Raw genomic sequence first — 10,722 nt, 5'->3', positions numbered from 1 at the left:
AGACTAAAGTGCGCATGCATTATGGCAACGGCCATGGCAATCCGGAAAAATCCACGGGGCCGCCCAGACCTGCATCCGCTTCCAGTAGGCTCATGATGACAGCCATCGCTGCCTCGTCGTTGCCATCGGACGGGATCGGATTTGGTGATTCATTAATCGTGGTGCTGCCAATCATGTCCATCATGTCGTCATCTGGTGACGCTCCTGAAAGGAGGTGGATGTTACGTTGTGCGTGATATCGCTAATATTGACACGCGGTTGGACTATATTGATAAACAGAATCAACGCTATACTCTGTATATTAATTTGCCTTCCATAATCTCTCTTGCACAAAGGAAAATCTTATGTAAATCAAATTGTTCTCACACTCGCGCTAATAAAACTTTTCCTCATGAGAGAAAGAGAGAGAAAGAGAGAGAGAGAAAGATAGAGCTTCGCTCTCTACTTTCTTTCTCTCTAATAATTTTGACGAGCGCACTACACACCAAGAAATGACTCCTTAGAGACAGTAATAGCTATGACCTTGGTCATTCGCGATGTTGTTGAGCTGCATGTTGTTCGCTACGTGGTTGAATGTCGACGTGGGATTGCTGCTACTGTTGTCACTGCCGATGCCACTCGGTTGAGAAACATCAGGTATCCTTTCTGGTGATGCCGTCGTCGTGACTATTTGCGACTTCAAGACAAAAAAAAATTATTAAATACTTTTATTATTTAGTTGGTTCAAACCAAATTCAGACAAATTAATAATCATAATCAATTTTAAATTCGTTATATTTTAAACAATTTGAATGATAAAAAGCAAAGGAAAGAGCCATATAAACTAGCAAAGAAAAAAGATAATTTATTAATATAAAATAGTTTTATTAATAATATATGAATTTTTTTTATTCTTTGCTTGTTTATTTGTTTCCTTCCTTAGTTTTTTCTTTTTTTCTATTTTCGAATTCAAATATATTTACCTCGGTGTTTAATAAACCGGTCTCTGTCGCTGGGCCAGGACTACTACCCGAGGAGGAGTCTTCTCCGCGTCTTTGTAGATCCAGTACTTCTTCCGCTATTTGCCGACCGATCTTACTTACTTCCACGTGGCTCGAGATCAGTCTTTCTAATCCACCGTTACCTGTTTATGAGAAATTAAGCACGACTCTTTAATCAGTCGCTTCGACAAATCGCGATTGTCGCATAAACGCGTGCTTCAAATCACACTTACTTTGTGTGAAATAATCATAGTTGCCCTGCACGCTCGAGTCCTCAGATCTGTTATTTCCACCTGAACGTGCGTCGTAACTGAAAAAAAAAGACAGAGAGCTTTATACACTAACATCGTGAGCGACGCGTGGAATGTCGATCGTTACTTACAAGATAGCAGAATTCTTAGCGATTAGATACTCGATGTCTTTGGTCCATGGATTCCTGAAGGACTTCCACTCGGATTGTAGTCGCACGAAGTTCGCGTCCTTACTCCTGAACCTGTAGATCTGTGAAAGTGATAACACACGTGATATCAAAACGTGAAATCGTTATTGTATAAGACATAAATCTTTCCTTGCGTTAGTCGGCAATCAAGACACTTTACGTTCTCGACAATGAGGGACTTGGCATATCGTGCGGGTATTAACAATTTTAATACCTTACAATTTATTTTAATCCGATTATCTTCGCGAAAAACAATCGCAAAATGATAACGTTGAACAACGCTTAATCACCTGCGTGGTAACTCGTTCGGAAGTTTGCAATACGGCTTTGTGAGATTCTGCTAGGTGAGGAATGTCGTCGTGGTGATAATATTCATACATACTGGTGCCCAGTAGTTCCTGAGGTAGAAAGCCCAATACTGGAGTAGCTCTATATGGAGGAAAAAGAGAATTTTTCTAATATATACAAAACGTCCATATCATTTATCGATAACATTTTTTTTTATAATGTACAATTTTTTATTTTTAAATATAAGACTGGATAACGGACTATCAATAAATTGATCGCTTTTAATTACAGGTTTAGCAACGCTTTTTGTTTTTATAAATTATAATATAACTAGAAATAAATAATAATACATGTAAATAATTAAAAATGTATGAAACATGTTCGTTACTGTACATTTTAAAAAAGAGAGCCAAGAATAACAAATTTCTTTTCAATTTATGTATTATATTTAGATCATATATATATATTACAATCACTCCAAATGTTTCGCTAACGTCTTCTATCTGCCTTTAGACAACGCTAATCATTTTTAACGGCCAAATAATAATCTTGATATACCGACCTTTGGTCCACGAATAAAAATTTGCCATCCATTGCGTGTCGCGAAACAAATTGTATGGGCTTCAAATGGGGCTTCCTCGATGGCAACGTGGCCGTCGATATCGCCGTTTGAACCCGGCCGACTGCTACCAAGCAGGACAAATTACAAGCTTCGCCGTCGGCTTCGCCTTCCTGTTCCTCGAGGCCAATTTTTGCGGGCGCCCAGGACTTCAGATAGCCGGTGCACTGAATCACGCAATACTTCCAATCTAAAAAAGACGCGTCTCTGTGCAGACTCGCCGATTGAGATTGAAATTTTATAAATTATATAAATTACACTACCTCATATAAATTCAAAAACACTTGTGATTCTCTTGTATCTCTCACGAAAAGTAAAAATCTTCAAAATTTTATGGAAAGATTTATGCAAATCAAAAACATAATAAATATTTGTCCTCTTTTTTCTGTAAAAATTTTTTATTTTAAAGTTATAAAATATTTTATAAAATATTATAACAGAAAGAGAAGGCTCGACAATAATAAATAAATATTTTATAAAAAGTTTTTATATAAAAAAAATCATCGTATCGATTAAAAGATTATTTTAAAATAATTTGTTAAATTTTGTTTGATTTTATCAATTTTAAAATAAAAGTATTTTAAAAAATACAATTTTTTAAATTTCATGTAATTTAGAAACAAAATATTGAAAAATAAAAAAAATTAATTGACAGTTTTACATTTCCTTTTTAAAATATACTTTTGAAAATTTCTCTACAATTTATTTCACTAAAATACTTACATAACTTTTCGAAATGCAAGAAAATTGCAAGCATTTTCAAATTTATAAACAATAGTGTATAGTATATTAATATTTATTTGATACATTGTATACAATTACAAAAAATACTGTATACAATTAGTTTTACATTATAAGTATTTTATATTTATATGTATTATTGTGATATTTTACACGTATAGAAAATGAAGAGACGATGGGACGAATGAGACGAAATTTCAAAGAATGTGAGGGAAAAGTATCGGGACTTTACAACTGCCGGTGAAATATTTGATGAGGATATATCAGCGATCCTTTCACCGGCGTTTTGCTGCGCGCGATACTGTACGGTTTCTGCTTTTCACCTTTGACGAACCATGCGACAAATTTTTGTGCCGTGTCTCCGATCGTGCGTGTGACTCTCCAAAAGACGCGTTTGCATCTCCGATACAAACACCCTGAATTGTCACGATCATATTTTTTCGCACTGCAAGAAGCTTTGCTTCTTGAAAGAAAATTGAATCCGTCATTGGACAAAGGACACGACTTAGGATTACGTCTTTTTTTAAGAAAAAAGTATTGTGTTCATCTGAAAAAATACGCGATGATCACAATATTCGAACGATACATTTGTGTTATCATTTTTGTAAAAAAATAAAATATACAAAAAATGATTTTATTGAATAATCTAAAATTTTGTTTGTCACAAAATAATTATTAAGAGATATAACTCTATTTTCGGCTAAAAAGCGAATCTTATAAAATTAATGCATAATATAATAACACCAATACATAAATATATTTTTGTAGATACTTGTAACATGAAAAAATAATTTGTTATGTTAATATTAAATAATTTGTTAATGTTAACAAAATAATTATATTGCAAACTAAAAAACAATAATGTTACAAAAAATTTTAACATTCTTGCACTCACTTTGAGTTTCTACAAAATTAATTTGATGTACAACAAATTTACTTTCAAATCTGGTATTTAATATCTATAATAAAATTTTAGATGCTTTATTAAAAACCTTTTTTTTTTTGTGTATTTATTAATCAGCAATGATAGATCTTCTAGTTAAAAAAAAAACACTTTGTACTCGTGATGCCTCAATAAATTTATTTATACGTGCTCCTTTCAGGATGATCGATTTAACTTTATGATTTTTTCGTAATTGCCAAAAGAATTACGATTTTTAGGTAATTAGCCGCACTCACCTACGTTTTGTTGCTTCTTTCGTCTGTGGCAACCAGCGGTGGCGTCGGCTTCCTCCTTCACCTGCATCTCACCGCAACGAACCCCGTCAACTTTACGCTTCATCCGACAGAAGAAGGATCTCCTCGCTCCAGGGCAAAGTCGTGACACACCCTGGGGCACGTCAGTTTTTACTGGTAACATGGCTAAAAAATTACAAAAATTAGCAACGATTTATCTGATAATCAATAATTCTGTTCATACCGGAAAGAACGATTTTGCTGAAGTATTTAAACACTTAGCTACATACAGATCTGAAAATAATTTTGTTAGATCATCAAAAATGAAAAACGCTTAAAAGTTGATGACAATGCAGTCAAAAGTTTCACTTCGCAAACACAATAGGTACGTATATAAGTCTTAAACATTAAGAAATTGATCGATCACAGTCGAGGAAAATAATAATTAATTATGATTGGTTAATTCCTTAAAACTTAAGGCTTTAATTATTATACTTTCTATTGCGGAGTTAACATTTTAGCAACCATGAGTTTGAGCGTTCTATATATAATTATTCTAATGCGGTCAAAACAAAATCATTTTCAGATTTGTATCTATTAAACTTTTAGATATTTCAACAAAATTTTTTTTCGTGTATTTTTTCGCTGCATTCTATCTCCTTCTTTTTCCTCTTTTTTACTTCTATATATTATATCTGATATTTCTCTTTTATATCTTTATTTCTCATATCTCTCACATATCTCTATCGCGAAAAACATTCATTATATGGTATTAATGTCGCATTTACTGGCGTCTTAAATATGTACTTTGACGATCAAAACGTTTTACATGCAGATCGCGTCACGATGCAACATCCGAGGAATCCTGGCATTAGACTTGTTCGGCAACTCTTCGTCTCCTTTCCTCATTCGACGTGGATCTTTCACAATATTCTTATCTGGTAGGCACGCTAATTCTAAGATGTTTATCGACAAAGCTTACGCGAGCAAATGCTGCCGAGCGACTGACATTTATCGGGTAAAGGTGGTAGAAGAGATGCGCGCGGCAACTAATTTGCGTTCGCAATGATCGAGCGTGAGGCAACGTCGAAAGGTGCTATAATTAATAGCTTTGAAGCCGGAAAGCCTTTTCACGGCCGGAGAAATTAATGCCCCGCACACGGCTGGATCGGCGCGCGCCAAGCCGAAATCTAGAGTGCGTTCGGTTTCACGCATGATATATTATCATTTTATCCTTGTTATTCATATTAAAGAGGAATAAAATGATACATCATGCATTATACGTGGAAACAGAACGCACTCTAAAAATGCAACAGTAATGTGGAATAACGGTCCTAATACAGCAACAGTTGATATTTACTTTTTGCATCGATCAATCGTTCCCTCGGACTGAGATCGGAGGACGAGAGTTGCTCCTTTACCTTCGCAACATCCTTAGGGTGCAGGATGTCGAACCAGCTTTGACCCAACAAGTCACCCTGTGTGATGGCAAAAGATTCTTTAAGTTCGTAACTCACAAAAGTTGTCAGTAAAAATTCAAAACAATATTAGTCGGCCATAAATATAATGTATATAAATAATATTCATATATTTATTCGAGTTTTAGCGAATTTTTAGCGGATCTTTTAAGTAATTTTTTAAATATTAAAAAAAAATATTTGTACCGATTTCTCTCTCTGAACGAAGTGCTCTTCTTTGAGACAATATTAATAACTTTATTAAAGTGTAATTTGACAAAAAAAAAGAATATAAATATTATATATAAGGTACAACGGTTAATAATATGCACCAGTGAGCACTAAATATGTAGGTATTCAATCGAATTTGCTCTGTAAGAAAAATCTTTAAAATATTGCTTATCTCATTAATAGCTATCTTACACGAGCTTGTTGTTAATAAAAGCATTATGTTAATAAGTATAAGTGCATCTAATTATATTTATTATTATATCTAAATCGTGGCAGAAATGCTAAACTGACGAAAAATTGATAAAAATTCACGGATTACCAATCTTAATATAAACACGGTAATATAATAGTGATCACTGCCAATCAAACATATACGACTGCTTATAAATACCCACTTCAAGATATAATTTATAGTCAATGAGATAAATACGCAACAGACGTTACTCAGACAGAGGCTAATGGTAGCACGGACATTACGATTAATTAATCACTGAATGGAGATTTTTACGCGCGATGTTGTGCACTAGCTAGTAGCTAAGAAGATAGATTTGCGACGGGAATTTGATAGAATAATTCGATATAGCGAAACGTAATTCGATACCTGAGAATAATTAAGAGTCTGAGAGACGGACTCGGACACGTAGAGAATTCTCCCGCGATCGCAGCCCACCACAAAGACGAAGCCCTCTGCAGCCTGGAACAAAGCAAGCTGCTTTCCATTACGCTGTGGAGAACAAACCGTTAATTACAGTCGAAGAGGTCACACTTCTTCGAATCTTAATTTTTTAAGAATAAAGGAATAAGGAAGAAGAGAAGGAAAAAGAATGGAGAAAAAGAAAGAGATAAGAGTAGAGATCCTATAACAGGGGTATGTTAAGTTAGCACCCCAACTATAGTACTCAGGAATTCTGATTAGAGTTCCCACTTCCTTTTGACGAGACGAAGAGTTCCCTATATAGTTAATAACAAGAGTTCCGCTCAATAAACATTTTTTTTACATTTTTTAAAAATCGGGTGCTAACTTTTTATCGAATTTCGAGGTGGAATAGTTCTGAGCGGCTTAATAGCTTCAATTTGCGATTGCCTAGAGTTCCTGATATGCAAAAAAAATTTTCGAATATTAAAAAAATATCAGGAACTCTAGGCAATCGCAAATTGAAGCTATTAAGCCGCTCAGAACTATTCCACCTCGAAATTCGATAAAAAGTTAGCACCCGATTTTTAAAAAATGTAAAAAAAATGTTTATTGAGCGGAACTCTTGTTATTAACTATAGGGAACTCTTCGTCTCGTCAAAAGGAAGTGGGAACTCTAATCAGAACTCCTGAGTACTATAGTTGGGGTACTAACTTAACATACCCCTATAACAGAGTCTCGAACAATTTTTACAAAATAAGAGTGAAAAAAAGAGTATATATACTGTCCTTTTTTTATATATGGTATGCTATTCTGATTCTAACTTAGGGCCGATTGTCCCATCTTTCGGTAAAGTTTACCTGTTAGATAAATCTGGCAATTCGCGTACATGATTGGGTAATCTTGGTACTTACCTAACAAGTAAATTTTACCAAAAGATGGAACAATTGGTCTTCAGTAAAGTTAATAAAAACCTATTGTTAGTAAAAATAATTAATAGTGTTATTTAATTGATACAATTATTTCGAATTAAAATAATGCTGTTAATGTAATATCATTTTTTCAGTGTGAATTCTGTCAAATACCAAAAAATTATAAAACAATCAATAATATACAATATACTATAATTAATAATTAAAATATAAAAATCACCCTAGACAATTATTTATGCAATAAAAAACTGTCTATATACTAACTAAAGAAACTATTTCCGCGGGTGAAAAAACGCAGCGGTCTCGCTCGAGCGAACGTAATGTCGACAAAAACGCATTTTGCATTAAAGATTAAAGATTACATTACACACGCAATAATTTTCTGCAAGCTATGATATTTGAGCATAATTTACCGGTCATATGGGAGACTTCGATGGAGTAAGCCGGATCAAATTCCCGTTTTTGACACGTGTATTCTGCAGTCACACGAAATCGCCCACGACATTTCGCTGAGTCGTGAACACAATCGCTTCAATATCAGCACGAGCGTATCATTTATCGTTGCACTAGTTAGACGCTAGCGTCCGTGTTACGTAATCGTTCGCGAGGTTCGACGTATCGTCGATCGCATGTAACGTTCATTAATTAATCATGTCAATGTGATTCAACGCGATTCGCGCGACCCAACAAAGGCTTGCTCGAGTTCCTCGTGCTTTGTTACTCGCGGCACTTACGTTTCCTTTGGTCGTAAAGTTTGGATAGAAATATCGAAATATCCCGAATGGCTTTTACCGTGACGCAAAGATATACACACATACTTACATAAAGAATAGTTTTACTGATGTATTATATTAAAAAATTTAGCTCTAAATAGAGATTTGAAAATAATTTTATTAGGTCGTTAAAGTAATTACGTAGAAACCTGAAACAATATTGCATAAAGTTTTAATGCTCTAACAAGCAGTTTGAGTATATCGTATATTATTAAACTGATATCTAATTATTATTTCACATTTGAATTAATATTAATCATTTCTATATTTATTTTGTAACTAAAAATAAATAATTTAACTCATAATTTAACTAAATAATAATTCAACTAAAACATTAAATAATTTAACTCAAGAAAATATATTAAAATTTGACTAAAATTTAATTTATTATTTACTAATTGTAAGTGTATGCATTTTCAGTTAGTACATAACAAATTAAATTTTAGTCAAATAAACTAAATAAAAAGTAAAAACAAATAAACAATGTTCATCTTAATGGACACTATTTTGAAACTATAATCATAGGAATGTATGTATCAATGTATTTGACACACATTAAAGTTACAAATAACAAAATGCTGAAGAAAAAAATTGGCTGAATATGGCATAGTATTTCTAATTGATTGCAACAATTTTTGGTTGTGTTAGCTTATTGAAATCCTATATCGACATTGCGGATGGACTAACACAACCAAAAATTGGCTGATGCAACCAAAAATTGGCTGCTGCTGCTGCAATTAATTAAAAAAGCTATGCTATATTTTATCATCTAATTTGCTGCAGCAGTCAATCTTTTTTTTCAGTATACCATATTTAACTTAAGGGATTGAGATTTTAGATATCAAAACAAGTATCAACTTCTTTTGATATCTAATATATTGTACATAATTATTTTCAAAATTCAAACAAAATTATTTTCAGATTAGCATCTAAAGTTTTAAATATATTCAGTAAAAAATCGTTTTTTCTGTATATTATATTTTCTGTCAAAGCAGACGCTATAAACGTGTGCTTACACATTATACATATATATATATATGTGTATGTGTGTGTGTGTGTGTGTGTGTGTGTTATACATATGTATACTACACATACATATATATATATGTATACGGTAAGTTTTATGCGGATTAAGTGCGTGCCGCGACGTTTGTACCAATTTTTGTCCCGTATAATCGATAGGTAACTTAACTTATTCCCAGCTATAGCACCCTGAGCCGGATCTCGATGATAATAAACGTATCGATTCGCAATAGGGAACTCTACATCGCGATTAGAGTGCGTTTAGAGCCAATATGACTCGGTATGTGTCGGGCGTGGTCATTCACTCTCAGATATTTTCCTACGGCAAACGCGCGTGAACAAGTAAGAAAGAAAAGAACTCCCCTCGATAGAAGATAAACGTGTATATGTACACATGACAATGACAAATATCTGAATCAGGCACCAGCTCATGCGTTAAAACGAAATCTAGGGTGAATAGGAGTTATCGCGGTCGTTGAAGTATTCCTTGTTTTCTGCGGACGTGGCAAAAAGTGTACACTTCATAACCAATACACTTCTATCGAATAATTATACGCTGCTGCTTTTCATAAACCTAAATAACCGTAACTACATTGGCACGCGGTAAAATTTAATTAAAAAAAAAAAAAATTTTTTTTTTAGTAATAACATGTGTAACGTTTGCCATAACGTAGAATTAGAGCATTACAGATATGTATTATTATAGTAAAAGATTTTCTTCTGAACGCAAAGGAGATATTCAGGGAAGTAATAATCTAATAATAACATGTATATGATGCTCGCTATAACGTAGAATTAGAACAGACATTATGTATATGGAACAATTTTACTGATGTATCTGAAAATGAAATAGATATGGATCTGAAAATAATTTTGTTAGACCGGTCTAACAATATAATTTTGTTAGTAACCAGTTTGAGTCCGGTCTACATAATTATTTCGAGTATCAAAATGATTACTAGAATGTCAAAACTTTTTGCAACATTGCTTATCATGCTCAAGTTCTCTACATAATTATTTTGATGGTTTAACAAAATTATTTTCAGATCCGTATTGATAGTCAAAATAATTATGTAGAACGCTTAAACTAGTTACTAGTCATAGATAGCTCAACAAAAATTTATATATATGCTTTCAGGTCTGTATCAAACTAAATTTTTAGATATTTCAGCACTAATGTAAATATACGTTGTTAATTTTTACTTTGACACATTCAAATAATACCATATATACAGAAACAATTAAACTGTGTCATTATTTTTTTACTTTAGAATGCGAAACTGCTTTAATGACTGCTTAGATTTAATTTGTAGTAGATTTGTTATGTACATATAATACACACAACATATCATAAGATTTTTTAAACGCAAAGAAAGATTCTTTGCGTTTAAAAGAAGGCAAGTATAATAATACGTTCATCAAGAAGCC

General features: G+C 33.1%; 1 protein-coding gene across 1 annotated transcript in view; it reads right to left on the bottom strand.

Annotated features, from left to right (window-relative positions):
• cyc (basic helix-loop-helix ARNT-like protein cyc) overlaps positions 1-10,722 on the bottom strand; it is a 34,043-nt gene continuing 23,321 nt past the window's right edge. Inside the window, exons 6-15 of the mRNA XM_018546612.1 lie at positions 6,533-6,625; positions 5,604-5,721; positions 4,247-4,429; positions 2,270-2,516; positions 1,710-1,848; positions 1,363-1,481; positions 1,214-1,290; positions 963-1,123; positions 523-676; positions 1-204 (exon numbers count right to left, since the gene is read on the bottom strand). Coding sequence (XP_018402114.1) covers positions 20-204; positions 523-676; positions 963-1,123; positions 1,214-1,290; positions 1,363-1,481; positions 1,710-1,848; positions 2,270-2,516; positions 4,247-4,429; positions 5,604-5,721; positions 6,533-6,625 — 1,476 coding nt within the window. The 3' untranslated portion in view covers positions 1-19. The remainder of the gene's footprint in view (positions 205-522; positions 677-962; positions 1,124-1,213; positions 1,291-1,362; positions 1,482-1,709; positions 1,849-2,269; positions 2,517-4,246; positions 4,430-5,603; positions 5,722-6,532; positions 6,626-10,722) is intronic.

Source organism: Cyphomyrmex costatus, unplaced genomic scaffold, assembly GCF_001594065.2.
Source record: "Cyphomyrmex costatus isolate MS0001 unplaced genomic scaffold, Ccosl1.0 scaffold567, whole genome shotgun sequence".
In the NCBI taxonomy this organism is placed as follows: domain Eukaryota; kingdom Metazoa; phylum Arthropoda; class Insecta; order Hymenoptera; family Formicidae; genus Cyphomyrmex; species Cyphomyrmex costatus.
This window is presented reverse-complemented; position numbering and strand designations above follow the sequence as displayed.